This window comes from Eulemur rufifrons, chromosome 16 (assembly GCF_041146395.1).
Source record: "Eulemur rufifrons isolate Redbay chromosome 16, OSU_ERuf_1, whole genome shotgun sequence".
Taxonomy (NCBI): domain Eukaryota; kingdom Metazoa; phylum Chordata; class Mammalia; order Primates; family Lemuridae; genus Eulemur; species Eulemur rufifrons.
In genome coordinates, this window is record NC_090998.1 from 26,738,972 (window position 1) to 26,760,618 (window position 21,647).

Consider the following 21,647-nt stretch of genomic DNA (forward strand, 5'->3'; position numbering starts at 1 on the left):
TTGCTGATGGGAGTGAGGAAATGTGGGCGATTAGGAGACACGGCTGCTGGCGGAACGGCATGTAACAACAGGGAGCAGGGAATCAGGGAAGCACGGCACTCTTATCCCAGAATGGGGATCAGAGGGGGCTTCCAGAAGGCAGCGAGCACAGCTGAGACTTTAAGGATAAGAAACAATGAAATCTGCCTCTAGCGCGAGAGGCAGTGGAACGCCTTAAGCAGAGGACCCAGAGAAATGAGAGCTTGGGGCTTGTGAGAGACTGAAAGAAATTCAGCGTTGCTGAATCACAGAAGGCTAAGGCTGAGAGTGGAGAGACCCTGAGGCGCCTCGTGAGTCACACTGGAGACTTCGGGTTTTATCTGCAGAGCAGAGGGAGTCGTCCTGGGTCAGGAACAGAGAAGCGAGACTGACAGTTTAGCATTTGAGAAGGACAGTTCTGGCTGTGGGGTGGAAACCACTGGAAGGAGGGAAGACTGGGGGTGTGGAGACCTTGTGGGGCCGATGTGGGAACTGCGGGGAGGACCGTGGAGGGGAGGAGGAGAGGACAGGAGTGGGACATAGGAGAGGAGAGGAGAGTGGTCAGAACTTCAGCAGTGGGTATACGGAGGAGCAGGAGTCAGGAGAAATCCAGGAAGCAGAGGTGGCAGGACACAGCGATGGATGATTCCTAGGAGAACAGCCCTGCATGTTCAGTTGATTGTTTTCTTTCCCTCTTTCCTTCATTCACTTATAGCCTTTTTTTTCTCAAAAAAAAAAAAAAAAAAAAAGAGAGAGACTGTCTAAAAAAATAAATCATTACAAGAAGGATGACTGTAGACTGGCCTCCCTATTAAAGAGTTTTATTGGACATGAACATTTCCCTATACTCAGCCTGGGCCAGTTTTATTTTAAAATAAATGCAGGCATAATTATTCTACAGATAAGGAAATGAGGCTTTGTTCAGCAACATTAAATACCTTGCTTAAATGGTCACTGTATCAGTCTGCTTGGGCTGCCATAACAAAACCATAGATGGGGGGCCCAAACAACAGGCATTTATTTCTTACAGTTCAGGAGGCTGCACGTCCAAGACCGTGGTTACGGCTGACTGGGTTTCTGGTGAGGGCGCTCTTCCTGGCTCGCAGGTGGTGGTGTTCTAGCTACGTCCTCACATGGCCCTTCCTCAGTGCATGGGCAGACGGAGGGAGAGACAGACAGACAGAAGAAAGTGCTCTGGGGTCTCCTCCTCTTCTTATAAGGTCACCAGCCCTACTGGATTAGGGACCCACGCTTGGGACCTCATTTAACCTTTGTCACTTCTTCATAGGCCCTATCTGCAAATATAGTCAAACTGGAGGTTTGAGCTTCAACGGATGAATTTGAGGGAACACAAACATTCAGTCCACATCAGTCACCAAAGCTCGAGCCCAGTCGTGACGGTGGGCATAATCCCCACCCAGCAGGGGCAACAGGCAAGACTGTCCACATGCCACCAAGCGGCTGTGCCCAGAGGGTTTGCTTTCTTCCTCACATCTGGAGCCATCTGCCTAGGGAACCCCTACAGGGCAACACCCAAGATTTGAAGATGACACAGGAGGGGTTGGGAGCCGGAAGGGACCAGTTCGTCATCGGTAGCTGCTTTGCAACCTTAACCTGCACAGGGTCATATAGCTGGCAAGTGGCAGGGACGAGATTAAGACCCAAAAAGTCTGGTTCTGGAGTTTCTGTTCGCTCTCCTGAAGGGAAGGGGTGGGAGGAATGATGAAGAATAGACAGATGGGTCTGAGGGCTACTTGGAAAGAAAACTCCTGGAACTTATTTTGATTAAATGAGGGAGGTGGAGAGTTAGTTGATAAGAGAGAGGAAGAACTTCAAGATGAGAACCTAGTTTCTGGGCAGTTGTATTTTATTGCACTACCTCTCTCCGATAACATATTTACATTTAATTTTTTTTTTTTTTTTTTTTGAGACAGAGTCTCACTCTGTTGCCCAGGCTAGAGTGAGTGCCGTGGCGTCAGCCTAGCTCACAGCAACCTCAAACTCCTGAGCTCAAGGGATCCTCCTGTCTCAGCCTCCCGAGTAGCTGGGACTACAGGCATGTGCCACCATGCCCGGCTAATTTTTTCTCTATATATTTTTAGCTGTCCATATAATTTCTTTCTATTTTTTTAGTAGAGATGGGGTCTCGCTCTTGCTCAGGCTGGTCTCGAACTCCTGAGCTCAAACGATCCGCCCACCTCGGCCTCCCAGAGTGCTAGGATTACAGGCGTTACATTTAATTTTTAATTAAAAGTCAGATAAATGGGAGAATTCCATACAAAGTGTTAAAGCCTGTTGGGGAAATATGTCAGGGCCGTGTAACTTTCGTTGAACTTTTATTGAAGTAACAGCCCGTTAGGACCTAGCAAACACTGCCCCACTTTCGACGCACTACCTGGGTATTCGAGGACCTCTCCAGAGGAGAGATCTGAGGGCAGCCTGTGCAGCTAGAGACCATGCCAAAGGAAACAGGTCACCCAGAAGCAGTAGACCCCAAACTTACACACGGCTGCTTCAGTCATTTAAAATGCACACAGTGAATACGGGAGTGCAAGTATCTCTTTAAGGTACTGCTTTCCTTTCCTTTGGGTATATACCTGGAAAAAGGATGCTGGACCACATACTAAGTCTGTTTTTAATTTTTTGAGGCCCCTCCATACTGGTTTCCATAATGGGCGTGCCATGCTACATTCCCACCCACAGTGCACCAGGGTTCCCCTTCCTCCACATCCTCCCCATCGCTTGCTATCTCTTCACTTTTTGGTATGAGCCATTCTAACAGGTGTGAGATGACATCTCATATGGTTTTGATATGCATTTCCCTGACAATTACTGATGTTGAGCACCTTTTCACATACCTGTTGGCCATGTTTATGTCTTCTTTGGGAAAATGTCTATTCAGGTCCATTGCCCATTTTTAATCAGATTATTTGGGGTTTTTTGCTATTCAATTGTGTGCTATTTCATTCTTTATTTTGGATATTAACCCCTTATTGAATATATGGTTTTCAAATAAAAGTTTTTTAGTTTGATGTAGTCCCACTTATTTATTTTTGCTGTTGTTGCCTATTCTATTGGTGTGATACCTAAAAAATCATTGCCAAAGCCAATGTCAAGGAGCTTTTCCCCTTATTCACATAGCCAAGATATGGAAACAATCTAAGTGTCTGTGGAAGGATGAATGGATAAAGACATTGGGGTATATACACACAATATTATTTAGCCTTGAACAAAAAAGGAGACACTGCCAGTTGCAATAACGTGGATGATTGTGGAAGACATTATCCCAAGTGAAGTAAGCCAGACACAGAAAGAAAAATACTGCATGATCTCACTTAAATGTGGAATTTTTTAAAAAGTCGAATATCTAGAAATAGAGAGCAGAATGGTGGTTGCCAGGGGCAAGGAGGGGGAGGAAATGGGGCGATGTAGTTCCAAGGGTACAAACCTGAAGTTATGCAGGAAAAATAAGTCTAGAGATCTAATGTACAGCAGGAAGACTATAGCTAATAATATTGTATTGTATACTGAAAATTTGCTGCGAGAGTAGATTTTAAGTGCTCTTACTACAAAAAATAATAAAAAGGTAACCATGGCAGGTGATGGCTATGGTAAATTGCTTACCTGTAGTAATCATTTAACTGTGGATATTTACATCAAGGCATCGTATTGTACACCTTAAATTTATACATAAAAAAGGATAATGAAGAAAAAGAAAGAGAGTGGAAGAAAGAAGTTGTTTCTTTTTTCTTTTTCTCTATTTTATGCTCTGGCTCTAAGAAGTAGAAATAAATATCATACATGGTATTGACGAAACTCTGGTTCCCTGGAGAACACCTAAGGAGAACCAGAAATGTCCAGTGTCTGCGCCAGCTAAGGTTGGTAGATTGCCTCAAGGATGTACCTTCAACAATGTACAGATGCTACAGATGTTTTTTTAAAGGCCCATCTAGTGAAGGGTGAAGCATTAATCTGTCAAGGGCCCCAATTCCAGTTCTCGTTAAAAACAGAGATCAACATCTGTGTATGTGACCAATTACAAAGAGCTTTCCTGTGTTCCCTCCTTTAAACCTTGATGACAGGGTTCCAAGTCCTTGAACTGGCTTCTTGGGAGCTAAGGGAAGGCAGCATCTACACTTGCCCTGGTCTCTGAACAAAACCTGCTCCATCATCCTGGCGTGGTGGTGCACACCTGCAGTCCCAGCTACTCGGGAGGCTGAGGCAGGAGGATCGCTTGAGCCCAGGAGTTTGAAGTTGCTGTGAGCTAGGCTGATGCCACGGTACTCACTCTAGCCCGGGCAACAAAGCAAGACTCTGTCTCAAAAAATAAAAAAACAAAAAACCTGCTAACTTGCTGCAGACAAATGAAAATACCCATGCTCCCTGGGCACTAGAAAGGGGTCCCTTTCTCTGTTTTTAGGATATGAGGCATCCAGTACCCAAAAAGGAAACTCCACAAGCCTATGAGAACTTGTCACCTTTGTAATGTAGAGCAGCAGAATTTCCTCACCTCCCAGAATGGGAGGACCTGAAGGAGCCCTGGTGACAATTTCTCCTTCCCTCTCCCTCTTATTTCACAGAAGAGAGAGCCAAGATTCAGAAAAAAGCCAAGCTCGTCAGAGTGCAGAGTATAATATTTATACAACAGCCAAAGGCATTTCCTGTATCTCCTGTAGATAGTTCTATTTGGGGGTGGGTGCTAGAGCACTAACACTACCTTTCATTTGTGATACACTTTATGGTTACAAAATCTTTTTATTTGCATGTTAAAAAGTAAATAAAATGTATGGCACATAGCTAGAATTTTAATATAATTTTTTAAATGGATGGTATCCAAAGTGAATTTAGTCATATGGGCAGGATCTGGGTCAGAGTGATAATAATAGCTTTAAAAAATCAGATTTCTACTTTGGGAGGCCCAGGCAGGAGGATTGCTTGAGGCCAGGAGTTTGAAGACCAGCCTGAGCAAGACCCCATCTCTACAAAAAATTAAAAGAAACAAAAACAAACAAACAAACAAACAAACAATAGCCAGGCATGATGGCACGTTCCTGTAGGCCCAGCTAATTGGGAGGCTGAGGCAGGAGGATCGCTTGAGCCCAGGAGTTTGAGGCTACAGTTAGCTATGATAGCACCACTGCACTCCAGCCTGGGCAACCACAGGAAGACCCTGTCACCAAACAAAAAAAAAAAAAGAAAGAAAAGGCCATTTTAATGCCAGAAAAGTTCTGAATTTTCTTTCTAGAACTAAATAGTGTATGGTAACAGTGATGTTTTGAAGGTAACTTCAATTACAGCATGGATATAACTGGCATGTTTATTGAAATAGATCCTATCCTCTGCGTGATTAGCCAAGTGACTCTAATTTACATTTCACCCAAGGAATGGACAATTGGGCCGGTGGAAACATGGTCCTTGCTGAGATCAGGGCATTGTTTCATGACGGCAAGAGGAAGTAATAATGTTCCTAACAGGCAAGCAGAAGTGGGTGGGGTAATAAAAATCCTTAGAACACACTGCTTTCCCATTGTTGCTTTTGACCTTCATGTTCTCTCTGTGATATTTTTCTGCTGTGTTTTTCCAGGCTCTCATTTCACAATGAAGAGTTTGTGAAAATCAAAGAAAATAAACAACAAGCCAAAGGCAACACTTTCTCTGTAACTTAACTGGCTGGGTCGCTCCACCCTCCAGGACTGGTCTCCTAGTTTGCATTCCCGATGCTCAGATTTAATACTTCTTATTGTTTTTATGAAACTTCCAGCTTTGCCCACATGTACTCCACGAAGAAATACAATATTCATAAATCATATGGCTGGATCCATAACAATTACAATTATAAATAAATATCTCCCTTTCAACTTAGGATTTTAAACTCATCCATTTGACATTTCTCCCTCACACCTCTTATTTGAAGAAGACTGGATAAGTTACAGAAATAACAAAAAAGCCACCACAATCAGGGGTATCTCCAGGTTTTTACAACATCAATTTGTTTTGTTGGCATCACTGGACAATAAGTGAGGCGAACCATCCCCAAATTCCTAGTTAGAAAACAAACATTTTTGAAAAATCTGTAGTATTCAGCCAGAGGTTAACAGGAAAGGAAAGCAAGAAGAGTTTGTGGCTCTCCTCAACTTTGAACCCTGTTTTGGCCTGAGGTTTCATAATGCCACACATAGGAAGGCCAGTACCTATGGAATGCTCATTTTAAATCAAATGCTGGGCTTAGCACCCACTTCCATGGCTCATCTCCTGAAGTCCTTTCAATAACCTATCAAATAGGTAGTATTACTGCACTTCCCACATTGTAGAGGAGGAAAGTGAAGCTCAGAGAGATTAAGACCTTTTTCTAAGGTCACAGACCTGGTAAGTAGTTGAGCTGCGATTTCAAGGAAGGCCAATAAATGGTCAGAATCATTCCTGAAGCGGATCAACATGTGATGCTAAACCAAAACAGTAACATAGGATACCAGTAACATTAGACCTTCACGATCACAAGTTTGTATCATTGGTAAGCTAACTATAGCCTGTGGGCCACAGACCGCAGATATGTTTATATATTATCTTTGGCCTCTTTCCAAAGACAAAGCCAAAGTTGAATAAATGCAAAAGAGATTGTATGACCCACAGAGGTTAAAATATTTGCCTTCTGGCCCTTTACAAAAGAATTTGTCAGTACCTGGTTTATATTCTTTGCCCCGGGAGGTCTGCTAATCTCTCTGGCTCAGCAATTCAGAGAGAGGAGAGACAACCATGTTTCCTACATAGTAGGAAGATGATCTAGGCCGTAAATGGTTAATTCGTGGCCCAGGGGACACTTAAACAGTTCACAGATGGGATTTAGAGAGACTCTGAGCTAGACGCAAAAGAGAAAATATGTTTGTCTCTGTCTTTCCATGTGTTTTGAAGATTGGGAGGGGAAAGGGGGTTTAATTTAATCAAATCAGGTGATTATGATATTATTTACTCCAAACAAAATTAAAGTTCTGGGCTGTTACTGGGCCCAACTGGAGCTATACAGTTATCCTCTTCCCAGATTGGGACATAGAACAGTTTCTTGTTACAAAAATTAAAGAAAATATACCTTGCATCTATGATTATGAATCTCTCCTCTCTCTCTCTCTCTCTCTCTCTCTACTTGACCTAGCTTAGGCTAGAAAACAAAGTAAAAAAATAGGCATGGCAAAGTTTAGGTATCCTTTGACTTTTACCACCAGATTTGGGTTCAAATCCTGGCTCCTCCGAATGGCTATTTCAGCTTGGACAACATACTCTCTCCAGGCCTCTGATAAGACACAAGTGCTGGGTTCTTGTGCTTTCTCTGTGTAAGGCTCTTGCTAACAGAACAAATACATCACACAGTAGGATCTTCTGTGTGAGACGAGGCCTCAGCTGGACAGGCAGGAGCTTGACCAAAATGTGCATCTTCTCTCATAGGAAGGTCTGTCTTAAGAGATTCTGTAAGATCGCGGACAGTGTTGCCAAGCAAAACCACCCCATGTAATTCGAGAGGCCTTCATGAGGCCATTAGTCCTAGGGATGGTCGATGGGTTTATTGTCTGGAACACAGGAAAAAACAGAAGCAAGGCCTCTGCCAAGGACATCACTGTCTCTAGAACTATTACAATTTTTTCTTACTCAATTCAGCCAGCTCTTGGTTTTGGCCATTATGGATAATTTAGGTTTTGCTCATCCTTTAATACTCAGCTCAGACCTACAAGAGAATGATCCTTGAAGGTCTGTGTTGGTCTTAGTCACCTACCCACCTACCTGTACTTATACCGTGTTCTGTGTCTAATGCTGCACTATATTGAAACATGTTCATGCGTCTGGCTCCCATGCAGAGTTGCAGCTCCTCTACAAACATTCTTTCTCTCTCATCCTGGAACACAGTGCATAGTAATAATTTGAAAACCTTACACAGTGTTTCCCATGTGCTAGATCCTGTCCTATGTATCTTTTACAAAGTACTTTATTCTTACACTAACATCCGGAAGCACTATCATTCTAAATGTTAAAATGAAGAAACTAAGACACAGAGTGGTTAAGTAACTTGCCTAAGATCACACAGCTATTAAATGACAAAACTTGAAGCAAAGCCAGAGAACCTAACTCCAGACCCTGCATTCAACCACTAACACTGCTCTGCCTCATAGATTCTCAGTAATGTTTGACTGAACATTACTCAGCATAGATGCATTCATGCAAACGTCTGGCCTTAAAGGAAAAAGAACAGTCTTAAAGTCTCAGATTCTTAAATTTTTCTCAGAACAAAGATAAATGACAATAGGAAAGGATTTCTAAAAAAAAGATCAATAGCTTTGATTTGTACATTGCATAAAGTTCCATTTGACCACCAAATGCCTCTCCAGGCACAAAATCTTGTTAATCATATATGCGGAATGGTTGTGTTTTAGAAATCAACTCAACTGTTCACTTACTACATACTTCCATCTAAAAATACAGAAGTTTTTGGATATAAGGTCAATGAACCCTCCTCCCCCGCCTTTTCTTTTTTTAAATTGCTGGCATCAGCTATAGAGGGTCTGAGCACTAACTTGTTATCTTTGAAATAAACTGCATAAACTGCTGTCTGCCAAAATCCATCCCCAGAAGTTGCTCTGATGAAGCAGTAAACACTATTAGAAAATACAACCACTGTTAGTGCCTTCATTCAGGCAAAGGGTTTAACACAGGGTAGAATTGTTTTAAAGTTTCTCATAAAAACACTGACTGCTGAAAGTGAAAGGAAAAAAAAATTTAAACCAACAGAGACTAGGAGGAAGTGATATTACTGAACTTTAACACCCCTGTGTTTACAAAGGGACCTTAGCATGGGGCAGTAGGAGGGAACGAGCCCACTGTGGTCTGTGAGAAGTGAGTTTAATGTAGAAGGGTAGGACAGAGACTGAGCAGAGTGTGATGCTCAAGAGTAATTTTGCAGATGTGTGTGGGAAACAGTTCATAAAAAAATCCACAGAAAGAACTCCACACTGCAACAGTTTCTCCTTCAGTATACATTGAAATAATGATCGTGACAATAACGACAATGATACAGTAATAATAAATAAACAAAATAATAGGGCATGCATGCCAATCTGATTTTTTTTTGTTTTCTATTTTTAAAAATTAAATTGCCAAGTAGTAAAATCAGACACAACATTTTAAAATAGTGGAGTCCAGTCTGAGGGTAGCTGTGGCTGAAGCAGGTGTCGGGGAATGTCGGCAGGAGAGAAGGCACCATGGATGATCAAGGCTGCCCCCCGCGTTTGACCACCAAATATTGGGACCCCTTCTTGAAGCTGTGTGTGGACACTCTGTCTGAAAGTTGTGTGGCTTTACTGTTTGTGAGAGGAACTGGCAACTATCCTGAGTGCAACACTCCACTTGGAAAGGGCAACCTTAGGGTACGACGACTCTTTGCAGATCCCACTGTTGACAGGGAGGTTGAGATTCGGAAAAAAGTGCTAAAGATCTACAATAAGAGGGAAGAAGACTTTTCTAGTCTAAGAGAATATAACGATTTCCTGAAAGAAGTGGAAGAAACTGTTTTCAACTTGACCAACAATGTGGACATGGACAACATCAAAAAGAAAACAGAGATATACAAAAAGGAAAACAAAGATGTTATCCAGAAAAATAAGTTCAAGCTGACTTGGGAACAGGAAGAATTGGAAGAAGCTTCAGAAGTGGAATGACAGAGGCTGGGCACGGTGGCTCATGCCTGTAATCCCACCGCTTTGGGAGGCTACAGTGGGAGGATCACTTGAGGCCAGGAGTTTGAGATCAGCTTGGGCAACACAGCAAGACCCCATCTCTGTAGTCTACAAAATATGAAAAAATTAGCTGGGCATGGTGGCACATGCCTATAATCTCAGCTACTTGGGGGGCTGAGGCGGGAGGATCGCTCGAGCCTGGGAGTTGGAGGCCATAGTGAGCTGTGATCATGTGCCACTGCACTGCAGCCTAGGTGACAGAGCAAGACCCTGTCTAACACACAAAAAGAAAAGAACGACAGGAAAAATGAACAAAGAAGACTATTTATATTCAAAGAAGAACAACAGCAGCAGATTCTAAAGGGAAAGAATAAGCAGGCTTTTTTTAGATGAACCAGAGAGTTCTGATCTCCGGGTTGCTCTGCTTTTGGCTCAGCATAAAGATGCATCTACCCAATTAGAAATGCAATTTGAGAAACCCACTATAAAACCGGTGACGTCCTCCACAGGCATCAAAATGGGTCAACATATTTCATTAGCATCTATTCACAAGCTTCAATAAGTTCTGTATGAATAACAACCGCTGCAAACAGAGACACTGGACCGTAAGTTCCTGAGTCTGAGATGCGAGGAAGACTTGGGTATTTAACCCATGTCAGGGCTGCCTCTCCACAGGACTTTGCTGGAGGCTGTACTTCGCTTGCTTGGCACAGAGCTATAGGATGCATTCAGTGGGCTTTTCTGGCAGCCCAGTTCACCTTTTTTTTTCCTCTGTTTATAAGATTTGAACCTTGGAGCTGAACTAGGGAGCTAGCAAATGTCAAGCAGACTTGTAAAATTACAGCCATGTGCAGCTGCACAACACCGTACCACCACTAGCAGCTGTGTTAAAGTATCTCTAAAGAGAGAGTTTCAGAGCTAAGCTGAGTAATACAGGAGATATATATGTGTGAAGAAGATTTTTTAGTTATATTTTTCTGAGAGAGATTGATGATGTAAGGTTCATCGGATGGAAGAGATGAATAAATAATTCACCTATATATGTTTAAGGTTAACAGACTTATAAAATCTTTTTGAACATAAATCTAAACTTTATATTTAAAAAATAATATGAAATAGTAGAAGAGTGCAGGGAACATTCGTCTTACTGATTTGTTCATTCATTCACGCATTCATTTATTTTTGGCAGCCCACAGTGCGTTCTTCCTTCTTACGGTACTTGGATTTCCTGCTGGGAAGTTCCCTCTTGCCTGTCCATGTGGAACCCCCAGGTGCTCCGCCGGCCTTACCTCCCTCCATGGAGGTCAGAGGCTTCCTGGCCAGACCAGGCACCTCGGTGCCCTGGGAGGGGCAAGGGGCAGACACGTGACCTAAGCCCAAGCTCAGCCACAGGGCTTTATCTTCCTAGGACTCTGATGTGAAGAAACAAAAAAAGCGGTGTATGTTCATCCATTTGTTCCCGAGAAGGTGCTCAAGACAGACTCTCCAGATACCTATTTCCTGCCTGTTGTACGCAGGTTCTTCACCTCCCTTCAATTCTGTGTGCCTTCCTACACTCTTCCAACGCTTTCCCTTTTTCTCAAGTGATTCCACTCTGTTTCAGTTGTTTGCCCCCAAAGAGTAAGTGCTGGGTACCAGCTGGGCAGGGAACCAAGTCAAAACCATGTTGACTGAATTGGCCGATTGGGTTGTAAGTGAGGACAGAACCTGGAAGAGGCAGAGAGCCCTGGGAGACGGGGACAATACCGTGGGGGTGTCAGGTGTGGCAGTGCCTCAAAAAGCCCAGGGGAAGGTCCCCAGGACGATGTCATTAGTGAGACAGACTGAGCTCAAGAAACACGGCATCATGAGCAGCAGCCCCAAAGAATGTGTGTACTTAATGACAAGTTTAGGATCATAAACTGATGTTATAGTCAGAAGCAGCTTCTATACCACAGAAAAACCTACCAGGAGATTTAAAAAGTCTTTCATTTCCTCGTGCCAAGTTAATGTTCAAAATAAAGCAACTAGATCACAGATCACAGCTTAACATGCTGGAATATTGAAAAGAAACGTACTGCATGTCTCTTCCTTCTTGCTGTGTGCTCACCTTTCCCACTCACTTGACTGAACAATAGAAATTAGGCTTATCGGTTTCATCTTGTAAAGCTCAGTTTCAACCCAGCTCATCATTAACACTGTTTCCAGCTGAATTCAGAGACCCAAAAACCTTCCCAGGAGGATTATTTTCATAAATTCCCGTAAAATGGGCTCACATTAAATTTTTTTTATGTTTGTTTCTAGGATAGACATTAAATTTTACATACTATCATTTTAAAAATCTAAAGTCAAAACCCAAAATAAAATTATATCTTCCACTTAAAATTTTACTAAAGATGATTTTCTGGATTAATAAATACTGCCAGACCCATGTTACCTCATTGGTTTGGAAATAAAACATAAGCAAACAAATAAATGGGAAGAGATTTACTTTAATCTATCTAATCATACCTGAATAGGGACTCTCTTGACAGCCAAATTTCATTCTGTTTCACAGTTTTCCAAGAGAAAAGCAACAGCAGCAGCACAGTGGACACAATGAGGGTGGTGGCTCCACATCGATTTAGCCAAGTGCAGAGCTTGCTCAATCCGTGCACAAAAAGGATGCAGTAGCCCATGCTGGAAAACAGGTGGGAAGAACAGAGTTACTTCGAGAGTGCAATGAATTCCCCCTGAGCATCACATCCTATGTAACTAACTTTCCTTTTTTTTATTTTTTGAGACAGGGTCTCACTCTGTCACTTGGGCTAGAGTGCAATGGTGTCATCATAGCTCACAGCAACCTCAAACTCCTGGACTCAAGTGATCCTCCTGCCTCAGCCTCCTGAGTAGCTGGGACTACAGGTGTGTACCACTATGCTCTGCTAATTTTTCTATTTTTTTTGTAGAGACAGGGTCTTGCTCTGGCTCAGGCTGGTCTCCAACTCCTGAACTCAAGCAATCGTCCCGTCTTGGCCTCCCAAAGTGCCAGGATTACAGGCATGAGCCACCGTACCTGGCCGTAACTTTTAAAGAAAGCTTGTCCTGTGCTAGAGAAACAAATATGCACTTCCCTGTTTTAGACATAATTAACTTGTCCATTCTCTAAAGCGTTGCACTACCATGTGTGCTAGTTCTTTGGTATTAGTGTGGAGAATCAGAGGTTCATCTTGCAGGCTCAAAGTGTCCTGGATTTCAGCAGCTCTGGCACCCTGAGAAGTCCCACATGCATGTTCTTGGGTCCTGAAGGGGTCCCCTGACCCATGTCACTTGTCATTGTATAACCCCATTGACACCATGTGTCCAAATTTGGAGTCTCTGCTGCAGCAAGTCACATCACAGCTTTGGAGAGGACAATCTCTGAGAGCTCCCTATCAGGTCCCGGGAGGCATGCTGCTCACCACAGGGCACTGATCTCTGGTTTTGGCCCAACCAAAGCCCTTCTGCTTTGGAAAATCTACCCACACCCACAGGCCAACTCCTGAGCTTCACAGCTTGGAGCTCATCATAGACAACCAGTACTGATAACGATTCTCTTGCTGACTCCAGCACGGTTTTACCAGCAAGCACAGAGAGTTCACATGGTACGTGAGTGGGACGTTGCACATTGGTATTATGTCTCTAACAGCCTTTGGCTTGGTGCAACATGGTCCCTTACATCATCTATGCACCCACAGATGTCTCCTGCCTGCCAACGGGGCTCAGTGTAACATAAACTTTTAGTTTGTATTCATTATTGCTGTGTGCATTTGAGTCAATATCTGCTTCTCTCCAAAGATGGTAACTACAGATTATCATAGCATATCTTAAAAATGAAGCAAGCTTGTATAAGGAAATCCTACATTAGTCAGAAACTAATATTATCAGCAGCCAAAAATAAACATAACCCATAGACTTGCTCAGTTTTTATTCATTCTTTGTCTTATGTGGCTGGCAATATTCTATGCACTAAAAATACAATTTGGAATAGAACACAGGCCTCGCCCTCCAAGAATTCCAGTCTAATGAATCAGGTTGGTCTTGTAAAAGGAAACAACTAAATATTCTAATTCCTAAACACATCTCTTTTGAAAAAGCATCTCTTCACCTTCTGTTTTCCTTTCTAAATGTCTGTGCCTGTGTATCAAGAACAGAGAAACGTTTGAGGTTTCTGACTTTGAGCCCCTGGGAACCAAGCTGGAGTGCCTACTCCTCACTTTGAGTCCCGTAAGTCGGTTGGTCCAGCTGCCTAATGGTTTAGGGTTCGCTATTTGGCCAAAGAAAGTCACCACCCTTCTTACCACTGGGGATGATGATCTGAGCTAAAGAGGCCCATGTGCTCCATGCCCCCACCATGAGCACTGGATCCAATTGCCATAGCGACAATGCAGAAGCCTTGCCCATGCCAGAACACAGTCCCTGGTGCAAAAAAAAAAAAAAAAACCCACAAAACCTCTTCCCATTTCTACAACTTCCCTGTTCAACCTTACAGGTACAAAGTTTTTCTACAAACTTTTGTTTGTTTGTTTGTTTTTTGAGACAGGGTCTCACTCTGTTGCCCAGGCTAGAGGGCAGTGGCATCATCATAGCTCACTACATCCTCAAAACTCCTGGACTCAAGCCACACTCCTGGGCTCAAGCGGACTCCTGACTCAGCCTCCCGAGTAGCTGGGACTATAAGCACGCACCACTACACCCAGCTAATTTTTAAATTTTTTTATAGAGACAAGGTCTTGCTATGTTGCACAGGCTGGTCTCAAACTCCTGAGCTCAAGCGATCCTACCACCTCAGCCTCCCAAAGTGCTGGGATTACAGGCACACACTCAGCCAAATCTTTAACACTGCACAACTGCCCTTGCTAATGTCATTACTGTGTCTAACCACAATAGCTGCTCAAGTTCATGAGGCTATTTTGCTACCTGTTCCTAGCCCTAGCTGATCCCAACTCAAACTGAGCAGGGACCTTCTAGGGCCATATGAAGGCCCTCTGGGCTCCATTCTTTCATATCACCAGATATTTAACAAACATCTACTATGTACCTAAAACTAGTATAGACATCAAGAACATATCAGTGAGCAAAGCAGACAATAATCCTTATCCTTGTGGAACTCACGTGAGTGGGGAAAATAGCTACTAAACAAGTAAATAAAACACAGGGCATGTACACAGTGATATGTTACATGGAGAAAAATCAAGAAGGGGAAAAGGTTGAGATTTTAATATGGGTGGTCAGGGAAGTCTTCACTGACATTTGAGCAAAGACCTGAAACGCATGGGGAACATACCACGCAGATACCCACACCTCCAACGCCAGGTCTCTTCCCACTGCTACCCACACACAGCAACACTGCCAAGAGCTAACATTTATGCAGCCCATCCTCTGTGGCATTTTCTATATTTGATCGCAGTCCATCCTCACAACACTATGGGTTGCCATTATTAATGTTTAACCCACGAAGAGAAAGGTAAACAGACTTGCTGAATTAGGTTATACATTCAGTCAAGAGTAGAGCAAAGAGAAACTCAGGAATTTCAGGTTCCAGAGCCTACATTCCACATGCCGTCCTGCCGCAGGGGTTTGGACTCGACTGGCTGATTCTGGCGTTCCTCACCCCTTATCGCACAGCGTCACCTACTCTCTTCCCAACTACTCCATTCATGAAATCTCAGTAGTCATTTATTGCCTTCTTGTAGGAGACAGAGCTACCATCTGGCAGAACAGTGGGTAGGAAAACACTGGGATTCCAACAGCTCCAGAGCGGTGGCCACAAAGTGACAGGAGACAAGAATAATTAAGCTAAAAACAAAAAAAATTCACTACTTTATGTGTTTGTATGTTTACTGAGCACTTGCTATGTGCCAGGCACGGTTCTCAGTGCTTTACATGGATCTCTCCACAATATTTGTAGGGCCTGGGGCAAGGACAGTACTGGCTTTAAATATATTATCTAATTTAAAATTGTAATCCAAAGTGTCCTCCATTTCATAAATGAGGAAACTAAAGCTTAGAGGAATAACTTTCCCACAGCCCCCCAAACTAACAATACAGTCAGATCTGAAGACTCATTGCCCTAACACTACGCTATAATCTACGGGTCAGCAAGCTATTTCTGTAAAGGGCCAGACAGTAAATATCTCAGGCTTCTCAAGCCATGAAATCTTTGTCATTACCACTCAACTCGGAATGCGTACCAGGAAAGCAGCCATCCACACCACGTAAATGCGTGGGCATGGCTGTGTGCCAATAAAATTTATTCATAAAAACAGGTAGTAGGCTAGATTTGGCTCACGGGCATACATAGTTTGTAGACCCCTGTTCTAACCAAAATGAAGGAGAACACATTTCTTTTCAATCAGCACGGGCATCTGTATCAAGCAACATGAACATTTTTCTCCAAAAGTCCTTGTATTGACATATGGTTTAAAGCAATGTTAAGTCATATAAAATAATCTCTACTTAGGTTTGCAAACTTCTTAGAGAGTATCACATTCTTAAAAATCTGACACACGTATCACAGGGATCAAGACGCTTCTCCTTTATGAAACTTCATAAAGTTTCAACATCTGCTCGAATGCAAATCTCAGCAGCAGGGGAGAGAAATGCGCTCTCTCCCCATGGCTAGGGGCAGGACAAGGCCTCGTTTTGCAAGTGGGAAATCAAGCAAATGCGAAACTACAGGCTCCTCTGGTCTCCAGGGAGATGAAAGCAGAGTCCGGCTTGCCCTGGTTAGTATGGTAAAGGAGACGCCGCCGGGCTGCTGACCAGACACCCTCACATGAGGCACGGAGGAGCCAATGCAAACCACTGACGCTTCCCAAAATCATAACCTGGAAAACCTAAAGCCAAACTCGGGCTCCCAAATGCATGGTTTAGCTCAGTACCAAGATGCATTTTTCAAAGCACGTGTGAGAAACATCACTGCTGCCTCCAATTAGGGAGCGAATTCCTCACACGCAGACCCCATCGCTCATTCACAGGCTGATGGGATCTCCCACTTGCATCCTGATTTTATAGACAAGCTGCTCAGCATGCAGTGTGCTTAAATAACTAAATGCTTCAAAGAGAATTTAACAGGAAATGCAAACCAACAATGTTTGTCCTTTCACATTAGAATAACAAATGTTTAAATCTGTTGTTTTGAGAACTTTGTTAGCCACTAATCATTGTGTAATAGTACAAGTGTTACATTCCTGAAACTTGCCCAGAAGCTTTTAAGTGATAAAAGAACAACACTTGCCATTCACATTTATAGCAACCTGAAAAGATGTCTACTTTCTACTTCTGGCCTAAGGATTTTATGATGTTTGCTATAGCTGCAGATTCTGTTTAATTATATGCAACAAAGAATATCTTGTTTCTATCTTCAGTACAAAGAGTACTGAAATTCTACCTTTCAATTGGTCCACAAGCCAAATAACCCACTGAAAGTATCTACAAATAACAATAATACAAGACAGACACAATCTTACCATTTTATTCCTTTAAAGAATTCCCAATTTTATTTATTTATTATTTTTTTTAGAGAGGGGGCCGTTGCTCTTGTAGTCCAGGCTGGAGTGCAGTGGTGCAATCATAGCTCACTGCAGCCTGGAACTATTGGACTCAAGTGATCCCCCTGCCTCACCCTCCCAAGTAGCTGGGACTACAGTAAATATTTTGTAGAGTGTAGAGACAGGGGTCTTGCTGTGTTGCCCAGGCTGGTCTTAAATTCCTGACCTCAAGCAACCCTCCCACTTGGGCCTCCCAAAGTGCTGGGATTACAGGCATGAGCCACAATGCCCAGCCAGAATTCCCAATTTTAGAGAGTTTAAGTGAAACCTATTAACTTCATTCTAATCTGTTGAATCCCCACCTGGCAAATTATCTGATGGTAAGATCTTATTCCAGTCCCACGGATGTTGACTTGAAATGTTGAAATGATAAAGCTCTAGAATACTGAGCTGAGAATAGGTGTTTGATGCTGCAACTCGGGAAGTACCAGCAAGGCAATGGGTGACCCCACAGATGAGAGTTCACCAGGAAGCTGTCAGCTTCTGTGATCCAAGACTCATTACTGTCGCTATTTCTCCCCCCAGTTCTTTCTTCGTCTCAAAGAACATTAGACGGATAGGGAAATTTTCCAGAAGAACAAATGTATTTGGAAATGAGAGTTTATTCATATTCCAAGAAAAGAATTCCCCAAAGCATTTCTGTGTATTTCCCTAACCCCCAAGCTAGGTGCTATGATCTCAGGGTAGGTATAAAGAGATTCATTCCATGAGATAAACTTCTGTTCTTTTCTAGCATGTCCATGGCACGACTGGGAGAAAAGTGCCATTGCTCTCACCTTCTGACAAACTATCTAATTCTGTTTATCCTCTTTAAAGATGAGATGCTTCCTCTCAACCTCATAGTTCACCTCCCATCTCCAAAATTTATGAAACATCTAGTGGCCAATAATGCAGGGCTCTGGCATCAGAAAAGCTGCTGGTTTGCATCTTAGTCCTGACACTTGCTGTTGTTTGATCTTGGACAAATTATTACTTTCTCTAGTTCTTAATTTCCTTATTTTGTGAAAGGAAATAACAATTGTATGCTGCGCACTACGCCTGACACACACAAAATAATACATGATAACATTAAATTATTACGTTATAATAATCGTATTGTTAGGTCATTATTTTCTGCTAAACAGAGTATGAGGCAGGAAATGTGTAAAGTTTGTATGTATTCTGGGCAGAAACTGATATCTCCACAGCAGATTACTGTAAATATAGCCATTTACTAAGGCCCCTAGGATGCTACTGGGTTCAGTGGAACACAAGTGTTCCAGTGTAGATTTTATGTTTAGAGGTTCATGGAGAGAAAAAGGAAAATTCATTGGGGAATAAAGAGTCTGGAACTAGGTCAAAATAGCTGAAGTCTTCTCTGCTCTTCTCTGTTCTGTGGCCACAGGACAGTTGCTCATGGAATCTTCATTGTTTGCATTACAAGGACTTAATATTACCTGCCACATCTACATCAAAGGGTTGTTGTGTGGAATAAATGAAATAACATGTATGAACATGTTCTGTGAACTAAAGGCGAAGTTCAAGGCATTAGTGCTCTCAAATGTCCTGTTTTTGTGTTCACAACATGTGTTCGTGTATGTTTTTCATGCACTACTCTATTAGCTACACAGTAATAAAATATGAGATTAGATCTGTAAACATGCCTCAAGCAAACTCAGTCTATCAAAGTCCAGATTGACCTAAAATATCTAATTTATAGGACAATTGTAAGTTTTTTTAAAGAGTAAACTTACTTGTAAATATTATTTGCTTCAAGAAGAGTTGATTCACACATCATTTTTATAGAACAAATAATGCATAAAATATAACAAGATACACTGGTAGTATGTGAAATATTGTAGCCATGTATTTATGTTAGCGTTCATTCATACACCTGGGACCCGAACGAGCACTTAAGCAAATTTTCCCTTACACCAGCAGTCCCCAATCTTTTTGGCACCAGGGACCAGTTTCACGGAAGACAATTTTCCACAGACCGAGGGGGGTGGGTGTCGTGGCTGGGGAGGAGGTGGTGCAGAGCTCCCATGGACCAGTACTGCGCTGGAGCTCCGGGGCTGGGGACCGCAGCACCCATTTCAAATCTCTCTCTACTCTGCAATGTGTATCTTTGTGAAAGTGAAGATAATGCAAAGTATAATCTCCTTGGTGAATTAACACACAATGAGGAAGCTTTTATATTTAACCCTATTAAGAAACAGAGCATGAACTGTTTGGAAATTCAGGCAGATTGTTTAAGGATAGAGTAACATTTGATTCATTTTTGCACCCTAAGCAGCTAGCCTTAAGAGGGGCTGCTCCATGTATGTTGTGAAACCATTGCAGTTGAAGGCATCAGAAACTAACACAGAAACAAAGATGAACTTAAAAATCAATCAATCTATGCTAGGCCTGAAGGTAATAAAACTCAAGACTACTCATCACCAGGAGCACTGTCCGTATTCAGGGCTGGCTGTTGTCCCTTGTAGGTACCTTCACTCCAGGCCTGGCTTTCTTTCCTCCCCCCTGGTTGAGCTGTCTCAACTAACTTTGCCATGTAGGCCTGAAAGGCTTTTTGCCAAAACCAAGTAATTCTGAAGCTACTTCTAAAAAATTAGAAACCACCTTCTCTACCCTCCTACAGCATGCTACTCATCTTCAGGACCTGAGCTCTATCACTTCTTCCACAAACCACTATGTTCTAGAGTCCAGCATCTTTACTCTGAAAGCAGAGGCATAACGGGCAATTCACTATTTATTGCTGTCCTCTCCTCTACTCCCCTGAGTTGGCACAGACCTGACTACATAGGCATATGCCTTTGTCATGTGTTCATCGTTCTTTAACCCCCTGCAATACTATCTCAAACCAACGTCTAGTGCGCTGGGTACTATGAGGAAACACAGACATACACAATGGTGGTCCCAACCCTCAAAAGAGCAAGACAAAGATTTCCAAAAGAGTAAGGAGGATTTGTTAAGATTACTAAAATGTGCATAAGAAGTCATACTTTGAGAAATATTCCTCTGTGCCAAATCCAAGAGAAAAAGAAAGAAAGAAATTTACCCACAACAACAAGGGATCTTTCTGGAAGAGAGGCTAAAATGGCAACACTCACATCCTCCAGGCAAAGTCACAGCCCATTGTGTAGGACACTGGGTGTGTGACGTCTACATTTGAGTCACTCTCTTCCACCCACAGAGGCACATTTTCAGTCCCCTTCAATATGGTGTTTCAGAACACTAATCTGCTACGCTAGGGGTGTTCACTTTGGAGTTCGATTTTGAACCGTTCACTTTTGAGCACATGAGGTTGGAAAAGAAATGAAGAGGTTGGTAGAACCAAAGGAGGAGGAAGAAAGGGGAGAGGAAAGGAGAGGCCTGAATGTATGCTGCCTTGACTTCCTTTGATTTTGATTTGCCCAGTCTCCACATCTACAGGGTAGATTGAATTAATGACTTTCAATTACCTGGTATAGCCTATAATATTTTCCATGTATATTATCTTATTCAGTGTCATCTGAATCTAAAGTTTACTCTCAAATCCTGGTTTTCAAAACATTTGCTGCCCACCATTTAGAGGTTAACAGACATAAACATTCATCTTTTACAACTAACAGGTTCTGTAACATTAAGGTCATGATTCCGGTGCAGTAAATGACTATTCAAACTTATCTGCATCTTGTGCCCTGGGCCAAGCACAACTTGATCAAATAGAACGGATTGGCCAATTGATCTTCAGCCCACAAGCACCCTGACCTCCTCTCTGCTCACTGCATTCTGACCACTGCCTCTGTTCTAATGTTATGTTTGTCCGTGATGTACAATCTCTAACTCTGTACCACACGCAGATGCGGCCCTCAGCAAAGCCCTCCTGCTTCCCATCCTGGTCTGGCCCCTCCCACAGCACTCGCCCTGTGATGCCCTGGGGAAGGACCACCCGTCTGGTGCGGTCCTAGGTCCCTCCCTTCCTGAGCACTGCGCTGGTGAGCAGCCCTCACAGGACAGGTCTAGCTCTTAGATCTACCGGCGTCTTCTGAGTGCAGGTCTCAAAGGGCTGGAGGGAGCAGTTCACGCTGGCACAGCGAAAGCAAAGGGCACCAACACATTCCAGTCAAAACCTTCCCATTTTCATCCCATGGTATCCTGAAGTAGGACTTCAATCGACTTTTACCCTGTGTATAGGTTAATAAACCAGCAGAAAGTCTGACTGCTTGACACTGGGGCTTTGTCCACTGAGGACTGGAGACGTGGGGAGGAGCAGAGTGAGAGAGGAAAGGGGAAAGACTGACAGACTCAGCTTTCTTTTAATATATGGCGAGTAACATGGAAGACACCATATTGAAAAGCGCTAGACTACTTCTGTGAGGTAAAAAGACTTCTTTCCTTC

General features: G+C 42.9%; 1 protein-coding gene and 1 pseudogene across 1 annotated transcript in view; one reads left to right on the plus strand and one right to left on the minus strand.

Moving 5' to 3' along the window:
* The window catches only part of TMTC1 (transmembrane O-mannosyltransferase targeting cadherins 1), a 253,695-nt gene that overhangs the window by 56,362 nt on the left and 175,686 nt on the right, over positions 1–21,647 (minus strand). Inside the window, exon 10 of the mRNA XM_069490420.1 lies at positions 12,225–12,392. Within this exon, the coding sequence (XP_069346521.1) occupies positions 12,225–12,392 (168 nt within the window). The remainder of the gene's footprint in view (positions 1–12,224; positions 12,393–21,647) is intronic.
* Positions 9,261–10,515, plus strand: LOC138396711 (CDK-activating kinase assembly factor MAT1 pseudogene; annotated as a pseudogene).